This window comes from Nothoprocta perdicaria, unplaced genomic scaffold (assembly GCF_003342845.1).
Source record: "Nothoprocta perdicaria isolate Ctin4 unplaced genomic scaffold, notPer1 scaffold_10, whole genome shotgun sequence".
NCBI lineage: Eukaryota > Metazoa > Chordata > Aves > Tinamiformes > Tinamidae > Nothoprocta > Nothoprocta perdicaria.
The window spans coordinates 3,262,277-3,276,812 of NW_020454094.1; the positions used below are offsets into that span (position 1 = coordinate 3,262,277).

Sequence of the window (14,536 nt, forward strand, 5' to 3'; positions counted from 1 at the left end):
CGGTTTATTTTTATAGAGGCAGCTTCCTCGTGCAAAGTGTTGGCAAACACTGCTGGCGGGGAGGCTGAAGGGGCAGAGGAGCGGCCAGGGCTCCTTCTGGAGGGTGCACAAACCTTTCCCGATGGCCAGGACGCAGCAAGGAGAGATGGGGTTGGAACTCCAAGAGGGGAGAAGTGACCTTTTGCAGGTATGTCCCAGTCTGGTCATGCTGTTARTCTTGTTGAGGAGAGGCAAATGTGCAGGAGCAGGAAGAGGGGGAAGGAAAATGATGCTGAGTTGGCTTCAGGAGCAGAGAAAACACAGGTTAAAGAGGCTAAAGAAATACAGGCTCTGCGCTGCATGGAGCTGTATCAGTGCAGATACCCCCCATCTATACCCCAGAGCTCCATTCCCAAAATCTTGGCGCACGTTGAGCACGGCCTCCACTTCCCCTGCCCGGCGCACAGCGCAGGTCACAAAAGCCACRCTGTCCCACCTGCCTCTCAAGGCATCAACCTAAACATTACGACACCTCCAGCCCACGGTTACGTTCCGGTGCCAGCATCAGCAYGGGGCCGGGCTGCCAGCCCCGCTCCCACGGCTGCTCCCCGGCAGCTCAAGGCCGAGGGGCCGGAGCACCCGCAGGCGTCCCCGGCCTCCCGGCGCACACGTGTGCCTCCAACCAAATGACCTCATCTGGAGCGGGATGGAGCGCCCCGAGGCAAAATAAATACAGCACGTTGGAGCTGGCAAACCTTTCCAAAGGTTTGAGTTGGGTCCCGCTCAATTTTCACACAGCGCTTTACACGTTTTGTCCGCTGCAAAATGGGGGCATTTTATATTCTCAGCTCCGATACATATTTTATGAGCCTTCAGAAAAGCTGCCTCCTCCACAGTTAATATTTTGGTTCTAAAGTTAACTGGTTAAAATGTGTATTAATAGATTGGGCATGGAAAAAAAAAAAAAGAAAAAAAAAAAGGCAGGTGAGAAATGTTGAGGGAAGAAAAATAGCAGCAATGTTTAGAATGGCTCTGGAGCCAAGKCAGCAAACCTAGTCTTTTTAATGGGACCACCCAAGCAAAATGAGACCTTAAGCTTTTAATCACGTGTGCTCGATTCACTGCAGTGTAATTCAAMGTCCAGAGGGGAGTTACAAAAAGTAATAGTGAGGTTTAATAAGGGCTTAGCAGATGAGAGAAAGGACTACATTCCCACCAGAGAACCTGCCAGCAGAACATCATGCAATCTCCAGCCGTGCTCAACAGACACAAGAGCAGGAAGACGGCGCTGCTGGAAGAAGCCACCATTGCCCCAGCTCACCAGAATCCAACTGCTGTTCATCACCTTCTCCTGAATGAATATACTGACATAGGATTTTTCTGGAGGTGTGCCACACCACCTCTTCTGACCATGTTCTTAACTTTCAAATCGAAAGAACCAACAAAACCCCAAGTCTCTCAAGAAGCTTGCCTAACAGAATGGAATTTGAACCTGGAGTATGTTCTCCAACAAAAAAGCAACCCATGCAGGAAGTCTTCCTTGTTTCGGAGTCATGAGTTAATTGAACATCCTTCATATGTAATGAAAAGTTCATCTGGGTTGGCTCAGTCAGGTCTAAGGTTTGTCTCCAGGTCACAATTAACAGCGTTGCTGGTGAGGACACCATATTTATGATGCTTTAAATGGCAAGATAACACAAACCAATAAGTAAGAAAGGAAAGACAAGTTTAGAAAGCCACCTAAAACCATGAGAAGCAGATGGAGATACAATGGATGGGCTGAACATCCCAAAGAWGAGGTCTTTCTTAGACTGCCCTTCCAATCACTTCGTCCCCTCTAGCTGCAGCCCTCCGTCAGCAAAAGCCTTTTTTTAAGCTTAGTGACAGCATCTAGAAGCAATATGAGCATTGGCTGTATCCTACAGCACAGGTTCACTCTGGGATTACACAGTTTGTAACCTCGCTTCTAGGGAAGAGGATGATTGACGTGTAACAACAGAGGAGGGAGAAGGGGGACAGAYGAGAGGGGAAGAAAGCAGCAAAATCTGGTGCCCAACAGGAAACATTTAAGCCCTAAACTTCTGCGGGAATACGATCCTACCTATCCTGCAGTGTTGCCTTTTTTTTTTTTTTTTTGCCACAGAATTAAAAAGGAGTTTTCCGGTGTCACTGCAGGCCATAGAGGATAAATCCAAATGACAGGGCTTAAGTTATGAATATGGGGAATTAGAGATGAGAAGTAAAGCCGCTTATAATGACCCTCCCATTTGCTCTTTGGTGTACGAGCCCCAGCATTGATTTTGAAATTCCATCCTCATCCTAACACTTCCTCAAAATGAAGATGGAGAGTTTCTTCACCTGGCAGCCTCTTCAGGTAGACTTAACAATGACAGAAGGAGCACGTAGAAGCTGTTGCAGGCTGCTGCTCAGCAGGAACTATTCTCTTGTTTTCCATGTCCAGCAGCTTGGATCTGGAAGCTTGGAAGCTGTCACCGCATCCTCCTGTACATACAGCCACTTCAGCAGCCTCAGGGTGCTTGTTCAAGACCTGGTCTATATCCTCTAAACACAAGTATGTGAAGCCAAATGGAAACTTTGGTACCACCTCATCAACTTGCAATCCAGGGAATGGTGAACTGGAGAGGCTGATTTTATTGCTTTTCCTGATCCCATCCCTGAAATATAATTTTGCAAAACAGTCTGAGCTCTTTTTAAAGCATTTAACACCAATAACCAAAGTGATCATGATGGGTATCTTTGATGGAAGAAAGCAGTTCACCCTTCAGAGCTCTTCCCTATTTGCTAAGTGACATCTCCCAGACGGAGTCTAAGCCTTCCCAACAACACAGTTAAATAACCACTGACAGAAAGAGAACTCRCTTTCCTAAAAAGACAGCACTTGGAGGGAAAACTAGGATAAAATAAGGTAAGTTTACAGGACAGATCAGTGTCAGGGTAGGAGAGCTGATTTCCCTGCRTCCTGCACCAACACACAGCCGCTGGGCTGATTCCACTGCCCTCCAAAAATACATAATTATTTGAGGAAGGACAGTGAGGCTTCCTGTGGCTTTTCATTTTCCCCTCTATATTTTCTCCCAGCAAAAAAGCCATTAATATTCRATCATTCCTGCATGCAAGATGCAGTTGCTATAACAGTTTTGCACTTAACAGCCTCCAGTTGTAGGCTAAATTGATGACACTTAAAACGTGCCCATGAGCCATAGCAGAMTGATCCCATTACAGCAGTGCCTTAGTAGTGCTCTGTTAGTTAAGACTATGTTGACTGGTTTTGAGGGTTTATAACCCAGATGTAAATATATTCTGTAGGCTGGAACCAGTTGCAGAGGGGATTTAGTCCTGCAGCAAACATATGCCATTTTCTCCTGTGTTAGATCAGATTTGTGTCTGACTCTTTTTAAGATATTACATTAAAAAAAAAAGAAAAAGAAAAAGAAAAAGAAAAAGAATAAAACATCTCCTCTGTTGATGCTATAGGATCTATGCTATATTTCAAGCAGGTGTTATCCTACCTCTTGGCAAGGCCTACACCACTCTAATAACTGAGTACTCCCTGGTCTTTAGCATGAAGGATATCTGTGCTGATTCCAGTGTTTCCCAAATAAAGAGCTGAGGTCTGGTGGGAATTAAATCATGTGTTTATTTGTGTAGAAAACCTGTGGCAGACTTGAGCACTGATGAGTGAACTGACTCAGTAGATGCTGAATGATTTCTTATCCCACCGAGTCTCATAGAAGGAAATCGTCCTGTTACACCAACTTTCAAGTTTCAGCTTGAACAAATTTCCCCCTGCAACAGGTTTCATTTTTTTTCTCAAATACCACTTTAGTTAGAGTTCTGAGTTTTTCTTGGTTTTGTTTCTGGATTTTGTTTGCTTGTTTTTACAGAGCTTTTAAGTGGCTTCCAGGAGGTATGTTTTAAAAACTGACTTTGACTCTCCAATCAGATTCTAAACTCAGGGTACACGTGCATCTTAGACTGTCACTAATCTCTTGCCAATTCAGATTTATAGACACAGACAAGAAATCCACCAAGTAGGATATAAGGAAGATTAAAAGGACATAATTAACAAAGGACTGCTTAGATAGAGAAATGCAGAAATACTCCAATCAGCATGGTCAATTCAGTAGCAGAGCAGGCTCACATGAGAAAGTGAGGAAGAGTCATCGCCTGAGTTGCTGGAAAACTGAATTGAATAAAGACCCCAAAATACTGTGTTCTGTGGGGGATATCCCTGCAACACCCAGTCCTTTACTTAGAAAATCAAATTCTTTTCCATGAATAACTAGCACTTTAACGGTATATCTGCTAAATGCAGACCATCTACACATGGCACAATGCCTAACAGGAGACCTGCTGAGATGCAGGACTTCAATTTCACCTTATTTTGACATTTACTCTGGGATATTGTGAGTAAAAGACGGATACTATCACGTGTATTTATAGACTTCTATAACTTGGGCTTCTTCAAGAAGCCCAAAATCTTCCACCCAAGAACTCGGGGCGGCATTTTCTCAAAGGGCCTGGTTCGAATCTTAACATACTCCTTTTTCCACTCCTGCCTTGGCCTTTCCACCACAACCCATTCATACGCATGTCATCTGCTTCGAGTCTTACAGAAGCAGGTGAGCTGCTAACGCAATGCTCTCCCTCCATCCGCATAGAGAGATCAATGAAGACAACAAAACAGTTATTAATACTCCCTTGGATTCTAGTGCCTGAAATGACATGAGGCAGCATTTTCTTCGGCTGCTTTAGCTCCCTTTTACCACGCTCACGGGTGTTTGCCTTTGACAAGTATAAATGACCCTTTCAAATCCGGGACTTGAGGCTGACGATGACAATTGATAACACTAATTTTTTCATGTGTGAAGCACTTTTCATTCAGATGGCTCTCAAATTGCTTTTTAAAACCAGCCTGATTCACTTCACCCAGCACTGAAATGAAACTACCTCCGAGATGGAACAAAGGACTTATCAATATAAGGTGGCGGTACACAGCAATTCAGGGCAGGAAGCGAAGAATAATGTATCCCGCTGAACGCACGGGGTCAAGTCGAGTTGGCAGAATACATTTCCTGAATTGGAATCTCRACAAAATATCCATTGCCAAGAGCTGCGTACTCCAACATAGAAAGGAAAGTGCTATGGGATCATCCCTCACCATGAAAGGTCAGCCCTAAGTCTTGCCTTGTAGCAGGGGCAGAACAWCATGGTGGAGCCCATGTTCAGAACCGGTTCTGAGGAAAAAACACTTTAGTGACTGCCATTTCTGGAGCTGTTCCTGCAAAAGGGCATGGCGAGTATTTTGGTGGTTCTTTTTCCCCACCACCCTCTTCCTGTAGAAAGGAAAGAGTCTATTTAACTTCAGTCTACATTTCACAGGAAGCCCAGCCCATGTGGAAATGGATATGAACTGTAAGAGGAGACCACAAGGCCAAAAACTCTTGAAGTGAGTTGAAGACTATTCATAAACTGAGTGAGAAAAGGAAATAGGCAATTACAAAAGGTCATTAGAAATGTCAGGCTTCCAATGGCATTGTGTGAACAGAGGTGTAACCCACTTCAACACACACCCGCTACAGCTAAACTTGCACAGGACACCCACAATCTCAGGCTCTTTCATTCACAAACTTATGCCTGAGAAGTTTCTTTCATAGCAAGATACCTCAAAAACATACGTAAATCTGAAGAACGGGGACTTGTCCATGCAACTTCCAATTCACAACTCATTGAATTGCACAAAACAAATGAACAAAAACAAACAGAAAAAACTCCCCAAACCATCATCAATACAGATGCTGAGAACTATTTTCAGTGATTACCAGGGTACAGCTGCTCTGAGAATTCAGGTGGTCCACAGAAAAGGTAACTGGTAAACTCATCCTTCAAATACTTTTTGTTCCAAAGTCAAAAGTCACAGAGAGGARGAGATTTCAAGTTTTTCTTAGGTTTTGCAGATTAAATATGCWACACTGCTTTGGTTCATCAGGTGGAACACCACCAGTAGCAAGTGAATTTTGGTGGGTGAATGGACAAGCAAAAAGGGTCTGCCTAATGGAGACCAACCCTCATGTCATAGGGAACCAAGCAGCAGCAATAAGATGCAGAAGTATCACATGCCCAAGGACTTGGACAGCGAAAGAGAAGCAGTGGAGTCAACATAAATACAGAGGCCCAAAGGCTGCTTTCAATAGRCGCTGGTGCCAAAAAGGGCACCTTTATGAGTGGTGCTATAGGGAATTGCTGACCCAGGGATGTCTTCTATGGTCCTGCTTCTCTTGCATGATCACCTAGCCTGCTTCACTCAATGAAAGAAGCATTTTTAAAGGTGCTTCCAATCTGGGCACCTCAGTTCATGACTTTGCTCTTCATACTTTCCATATCGGTTCAGCTTTTCATAACCTGTGCAGGATCCAATGACTTCTGAGCAACCCAAGAGTCAAACTCTGCCATACACTCAGAGCAGGAGAGAGAAGATGACGATACATTGACTCCTCCTCTCCCCTCATTCTTTCCTTCTGCTTTCTCCCTCCTTTAGACCTCCAACACTTTGCCAGGACTGTGGGGATGCAATTCAGGTTTGCTGATATTGCAGCGCTGTCTCCTAAGAGAACGTAGCTCCGGCACAGTTCAGTCCAGGCCAGCTAGCTATTTAAAGAAGTGGGTTTATTTTTACACTTTTTAACCCTCCTTTCCTCCCCTCATATTCCACCCTCTCCTTTTTTTTTTTTTTTTTTTTTTTTTTTTTTTTTTTTTTTTTTTTTAAAAAAAAGACGGGAAATCACCAGTAGCTCAGAGCACGTAAAATTTAACAGCGGTTTACCAGATAATTTGTATTGGGCCCTTTGTCTTTCCTGTTACTTTTATTCTTCAGTAAACTCCTTCAACCATTAAACCATGTTACTCCCACAACAACTTTGGCAGAGATCAAAAGAGTGTGGCAGTTTGCTCCAAATTCCTATTGCTACCCTCCAGGTATCGAGGAATGAGATAGAGACCTACAAGGTTTTTCTTTCCTTTGCTCTGTTCTAAAGGGTTTTTGTCCTGGAACTCTATACAGTCTAAGAAAACATTTTAAAAGGTAATTAAAGTGGCTTGTTTTGAGGTGGCGGCTCGGGGAGACCAGTTTTGATCCAGCATTTAAGTCATTGTGCTGAAACGAAGATGACATCCATTAACAGCAGGGTCTTACCTCCTGAAAAAGAGTTTGCAGGGCTATGAAAACCACAATAAATCTGAATTAAATTACTYCCTGCTGGCAGCAGATCCCTGGTGTCACAAGCGGTCAGGATATACACAAAATTACAGAATCAATGAATGGTTAATGTTGGAAGGGACCTCTACAGATCATCTAGTCCAACCCTACCTGCTCAAACAGGGACATCTAGAGCACAGGGTGGCATCCAGACAGCTTTGGAAGATCTCCAGAGAAGGARACTCCACAATGTCTSCGGGACAGGGCTCTGGCACCCTCACAGGGAAGGGTCTGCAACGCCAAGTCCAGATCTAGAGAAAGAAGCCGGACTTCTCATAGCTTAGTGCACGAAGCAAATGTTGTTGTGCTTTTCCAACTGAACACAGGACTTTGTGGATTTTGTTCAATAAACCTGAGGTCCTGCTRAAGTGTTTTATTTGAGGGACATTTGTAGCCCCAGGAAGGCTGGAGCTACAGCCCAAGGCCAATTCAGGCCTTGTCAGCTGCTGAAATCTGTTGCAGCCTGGATATGAAAGTCTTATCCTTGTAAGGACTGCATGGCTCTGGCCAAGAGTATTGGGTTGCAGTGGTGTCTACCCAATTTGAAAAAGCAACAAAAAGAAGAGATAAATAAAAAAAAAAAAWWGAGATGTTATTTCACTTCCAACATTGAATTCAATCTTCTGAAGAAAAAGAGTTCTCAGGAAGCTTCAAGAGAAAGGAGGACATGAGATGAGGCCGAAGAAGCCCACAAGGGAAGCTGCCTACTTCATTTTTGGAATGTGGACACCATGTGTGTCTATTTTTGATTTTGAACCAAGTTCCTCTGCCTCCTGCCAGAAGCCCTGAGCACTCTGATGGTGTAACGGGAGCAGTGGCCCAACCAGTCCCTAATAGCTATTACTTCTTAATAAAGAGCAGCACTTAGGCAAGGGATGAAGTTACTGTCAGAGGGGTCATGATTAATAATGATTAATCTGATCCTTGCCCACATGAACTAGATCCACCATTCACTAAATAATTACTTTGCTGCATGGATACCGTTTCCAGAGGAGGCACACATTTATCATATTAAAACCAAAAACAAACACGCGGAAGGACAGCAGGACCGGAGCTCTCAGTAACACTTGAGCTGACACAAGCCACCAGAAAGGCTAAGTGAAAAGGAAAAAAAAAAAWAATAATAAAGCAAAGGAAAAGAACACTTAAAACACGGAGGAGCTGCCTACCTTTGGGGAGAAGTAGGGGAAAAACAAATAAGGCTAAAGCCTGAGCAGGCAGAGCCTCATCTGTTGAGGATGTGGAGCTCTTTGCTGCTCCTAGTTCTCAACTTTACACACATCTCCAATACACACATTATTTGTCATCCCACGCATTTTTCCCCTTTTTTCAAATGACGTTTTGCCTTCCCCAGAAAGCACCAGACACAGTTGAAATCGCTCCCTGGGAAGCATCCTTCCAGCTTGATGTCAATCCAGCACCTCACACGAGGAAATCCATGTCCCCGACTGTTGCCCTTATGCAAGAAGGCGCTGCAAATAATAAGCAAGGGCATGGTAATTTATGGGGAGGCATAAATTATGGGGAAACTAATCACTGCTCTGAAGGGCACAGATGAACCTTGCAATTACAGCAGGGCATTTGCGGTGCAGAGGCTTCGTGCTGCTGCGAGGAGGTGGCTGCTTTTTGGGACTCCTCTTAGTCATGTGGCAAAGCTTTGTCAAGGCTATTCACAGCAGAAGATGATGATGAAGGACAGGGGGTTAGGGATCCTGAGAGGTTTCTGTTGCACCGCTTCACCTTACACCTCAGCTTGCAGAGTTAAGTGAAAATTGCAAGGAATCAGGAGGTCCTCTGACACGCTCTTGTGGTGTTCTCCTACTCTGGGGAGGATCCAAGGTGAAGTTTGGGCTGCTTGGGACTGTTGTGAAATCCCAGCCGTGTCAGAGACGTCTGATCTGGACAAGCAAGAGGGTCGGGATTTATTCTCTGGTGATTGCACCATGGAAAACATCCGGCCACRGAGGTGCCACTGGCTGCCCATCTCAGGGGAAGGGGGAGATTAAAGTGCCTTGTCCAAAGACACACTGGAGAAATGCCAAAATGTGAAACCCCCGGCTGYGGAACGGTGACTTGCTTTGACCAAGGCCTTTCCTTTTGCCAGCAGAACATATCTCCAACTTTTGGCAAGGCTCTGAATTTACTTGAAAAGCAAGTTACGGGGGGGAAAAAATAAAAGTCACATCTTTGCAATCCATCATCTTTCACTGAGATGTAGATGGTAGCGTTCTAAACCTTGCAATAGTCAATGATATAAAAACACACATCCGTTTATACCTGCATTCAAGAAACTGACAGTAAACTAAACTTGCATTTTCACCCTCAGAAAACACAAAGCAGGATCAAAAAAAGAAAAATGCTGCACAACAATAATGAAGGTAAATCTTTAAAATGAGAATGGRTTGGGGGGAAGGAAAAAGACCTTAGCAAACAAAACTAAATCCAGCACGCTCTTTTTCCCCTTCACAAAGTGAAACAAGCTGCTCCTAAAATAATGCTTCCTTAGTTTTCTGGCAATTAGTGTTCCGAAGGATTAGGCTACAATCATAGGCGAGTGTTTGCCTTTCCCAGCCCATGTCACCATAGAAGTCTGTGTTTACCTACAAGGCCCAGGGGATAATTTATAAGCTGCACTGAGGTCCTACATTCAAAGGCAGATGCTCCACTCTTGCCACCCACCCTCCTGCCCTAACTTCCTCTCCATCTATATCCTCTCCCCTGAATTACTGACAGGATCCCATCGCAGGCACCATAAATGCTCTTTACAGCCTCCAGATCCAGCACTTTGCACTATAGTTTGAGCTGAACCAGCAAAAAAAAAAAAAAAAAAAAAAAAAAAGTTTTCTCCTGATGCATTAGAAGCTCAAGATGAGAAAATTAAGACTGCATTTGACACAACAGAAAGCTGTTCTTTAAAGAAAAGCAACATGAATCCTTGTTTCATGGTGAACAGGTTGTATGCCTCATGTCAATAAATAAACTGATTATTTTAAAGATATCAATTTTGAAAAATAACTAGAGGACTCAATCTTTCAAAGCATTTACAAATGWGACTAGAATTCCTCACAACACAGCCCACAGCAGGATAAATAGATCTGTTTGCATGATCGAAGTCACTCAGATCTTCTAAGATTATTAGAAAGCAAGGTTCAGAGGCATTATGATTAATTATGTCTTACAAACATAAATGCTGAAAACAAAAAAAAATTTCTCCTTCCAAGAACTCAGCCCTTCTCCCCATCAGTAAATTATCTGGACTTCCTGGAGTTTCATGGACCCTGCCTGAATTCACTTTAGGGCTACACCTGCTCTGATGGGTTGTTCACAAGCTGCATGAGAGGTCAGCCAGTGATTCAACATTTGAAATCGACTGCTTCACACCAGCACATTTCATAGTGGATGACCCAATGTTTGTAAAATGGGTCCACCCAACTCAAATTTTGCTCCATCCAACTCAAATTTTGCTCCATCTGCAGTCTGAATGGTCTCTGGGTTCAGAGATCACCTAGCTCCAAAGCCAGACCTCTGGATGGCTGTCGGTCTGAGCACAGGCAATTGCTCAACTCTACCAGCAAAGCTCTACAGTGTGATGTCAATTTTACCAATTTTAGAACAAGGTACCATTCCTTCTGAGCAATTAATATTGAAACCATCAGTTTTCTGTTTGTGAACAAGTTTTTAATGTGGTTATAATTAGCAACCTCAATAAAGAATGTTCTTTTTGGCGGTGTCACTTGAGAACAAAAGCATGTAACAAATGGTGTATTTCTCTGTAACTGTCACACATCCAGACAGCTACAGCATGAGACCAAAGGTTGCATGCATTTAGCCAGCAATGAAGTTCAATAATCTTTAAGAATGACATTGCCCAGAGTGGATTATTATTAGGAAACAGAATTCATGAATAAATAAAACAGATGGGAATAAGTCAGGCCAGGGCATTAACAGCTCCTAGTGCAATGAATCCTTGATCTCGCTCAAGGGTTTTCTACAAATAACAAATTTAAAAGTGTTAATGCAGTATCTTTGTCAGACATGCCAAAGACTCCATTTGTGTCCAGGAACTCAGATACACAACAGCACAATTCAAATGAACCAAACATTCACACATTTTTTTATTTCCACTAGTTAAGGTACATATTGACTGACCTGATCTGAGTCTTTTACCGGAGCATTTTTCCCTTTTCTGCAACCACAACTCATGAGCAGTTTTGCATCTCCAATGACTTTTCCCTACAAAAGATAATTCAAGAAAAACATCATCACAATCTGAACCGTCCAAGTCCAAAATGTTTTTTATTTATGACAGCCGGCGGGTGAAGAAAGGGAGCCTCATCCTGCACTGCTGGGAGATGTCCTGCTCCACAGAATTAGCTTGTGTGCAGCCAAGTCATCCTCTAAGACCAGTAGCAGCATCAGGGAGGCCACGTAGATTAGGAGAGGGGCAGAAAGAAAGGTGTACAGACATAAATAGAGGGAATATGGACAAGCCAAGCAGAAGAGGAACTAACACAACCCAGTATCTTCATATCCATCGCAGTGTCCATCACATTTCAGTAGCACTGTGACCAAGCTTGAGTAACTTGAAATAAAACCTCATCTTTCAGCATTAGTATGCACTGTAGCCAAGCTAGTGCTCCATGATTAACTAGGTTTAGCTAAGCACAGATCCACAGCTGTGACTTGGCCATGTTTGGGGAACTGGTCCGYACAACAGCTAGCTAATCTTTGCCATGACCTCAAGAGTCTGCGTTCATCAAACACTACAGTCTGCTCCAGCAGAGCCAACATCACCATTAAAATGCTATGGAGATTTATTTCAAAGGAAACAGAATCCCCTCACTCTCCCTCTGGCCACAGCCAACAGCTTGAGAAATAACCGGAGCCCAATAAACTCCTTTTCACTGACAACACATAAGGTTGACCAAGCATAATCCATGCAGCAGGATGCCTCACATTAATCTGATTCAGTTCTGAGGATCTTTTGGATCACTTTGGTTCCTCACCAAGGAATAATCAGAGCTTATCAAATTGGACATCTTCATAAATCACCATGGTAGAAGCCACCATGGGCTTGGATTCTAGATTTGCTCAAAAACTCCTTGAGTACAGATAGTAACATGGCTAACTAGGTCCCCATAAACCCATCATATTTACATGTTCTCACAAAGGCATCTTTTTTTTTCAGATGTCTGCAGTCTCCAGTTGAAAAATAAACACGCAGCATTTGCTGGGCAACAGAAGGGGAAGCTACTTGTGTGCAGCTTTGGAGAGTACCAAGATTTCAGCTGGATAGAKTTATATGGAAAAGGAGACTACAACTATAGAGCAGTTAATGAGTTTAGCAAAGTGGAAACAATCTGCTCTCAATGACGAGGAAGGGAAAGGGCGCGATTAAAAGGAATTGCAGCCATTCTTCAATGTCAGGCCAGAGCAGAGATGACCCTCGGTGGCAGGAACTACAAACAGGAAGATAAACTTGGGATCACCTCAAGAGTCTGCAACCTGCCAGGTGTGCTGGGGTCTCTCATTTTGGGACTCCCCAACATCTGAAAAGCTCTGGTAAGGCCGGGTAATATGCARAATATCCTCTCTCTGCTCTTTCCAAATGCACACTAAAAAGACTGTGCCCTGATCCGATACATAACCAGAACACTCCAATACTCAGGCCTGAGCACACGCTATCAAAATTCAGTGTTTTCAGGGGACTACTTAAAACTGTCAGCCTCTGCCCGTGGCTCCTATTTATTGAAAATATTTTGCTCTTACCCCCTTACTGCAATTCCTTAGTGAGTCAATGTGTAATATCTTAAATTCTAAAACCATTAAAGTAACAAGTAGAGCAATTGCATTAAGTTATTATTTCAGAGATGGGAAACCGAGGCATAGGAAGGGATCTACTGACCCAAGAAACCTTTTCAGACACCCTAGGCTATCCGAGATACGCTAAGTCTGAACGAGAAGGACCCGAAAGAGACCTGCAGCATTCCTGATTGGCGGCTGATGGATGGGCAGGATACCTCAAGGAGTCGATAGTGGCAACATACACCTGTGTTTAGGCAGTTGGATCCATAAATGACCTCCTGGTAGTCAACTCGCCCCAGTATCTACTGCAAGGTCACTGTAGGAAAAGCTACTCTAGCCTTTTTTACACCAGAAAGTGAGGAAGAATTCCCATTTTTAGACCCTTCCCTGACTTCTCATTTCTGGATACACTCCCAAGCAAGCTAAGCACATGGCAAAAAAAGGAGAGGAGGCAAGTATTACTAGCTTTGTGTAACAGAGAGGAATTACAAGATGTTGGCCATAATCACTTGGAAAATCAAGCATAGAGGGGGAATCCAAACCCAAACCTTGATAGTTTCCTTTTCCCTTGACAGTACAAGAAAGCATTTCCGGAGSGGATATTTCTGTTCCCTAGAAAAGCAAATGAAAACGAAGCACTCAATGAATAATCCCATCTTCTTCTCTGACTGCAGAACCCTTCTTTCAATGCATATTACCCCCATTAGCTTCTACCTTCACCTACTTTTTAGGAAAAGTCCTGTTGTGAACAGCTGCCTATTTTGGGGCTAGGTGTCTACCATTAGGCAGTTAAGTTGAAAGGGGAAAGAAAAGGAAAAAAAAAAAACAAGAAAAAGAAAAAAAAAAAAGCATATGGACAACATTTGCAGCCAGTCGCAGCTCCGTTTAAGAGCAGATGGAGGCCTTGTCATTGCGGGGTTTCCTCACATACACCAAGCAGTTCAGTGGGGATACAGAAAGGGGCTTCTGTTTGGAGGCTGCAGCCTGGAAGCAGATTAGAGGAGCGGCACGCGCCGTGTGTTACGTTAAACATGCATGTGCAGCCCTCCCCTTGGGGTGCCAAGGGTCACAGAGCTTGGGTCCGTTTATTTGCGTGTTGTTGTACAGGGGCTGGTGCCCAAGGAGTTGGTGAGGACATGTGGAACACCTCACTGGGGCCATCGTGCCATGGTCATTGCTTCCTAACACATCCCTCTGTCCTCTATCCATCCACGTACTCCGGAGACAAGTCAGAAGAAAACTTTGCAGAGTGGTGAGGAGTTTGGATATTCAGTCTTAATTYAGAGAGCATCGTTTTCACAGTCCTTTAATAAACGGGCTGGGGAGGGTGACAGCTTGGAGCTGCGCTCGTGCACGCTCAGAAACACATCCTTTCCAAGTGGCTCCCGTGCCACTTGCTCTGGGGGCAATGTTCCAGGCTGCAAACAGGTAGGAGCAATGCAGGAGCTCAGTTTGCCTCCTGCTGCTCTCACCCTT

The 14,536-nt window shown here is 43.9% G+C and overlaps 1 protein-coding gene across 2 annotated transcripts in view; it reads right to left on the reverse strand.

Annotated features, from left to right (window-relative positions):
• Nucleotides 1–14,536, reverse strand: part of SETBP1 (SET binding protein 1) — a 235,594-nt gene that overhangs the window by 176,924 nt on the left and 44,134 nt on the right. Inside the window, exon 3 of one of the 2 annotated variants that reach the window (XM_026040021.1) lies at nucleotides 11,405–11,488. The exons of the other annotated variant lie outside the window; for it this stretch is intronic. Within the exon in view, the coding sequence (XP_025895806.1) occupies nucleotides 11,405–11,488 (84 nt within the window). The remainder of the gene's footprint in view (nucleotides 1–11,404; nucleotides 11,489–14,536) is intronic. 2 annotated transcript variants of the gene reach the window in all.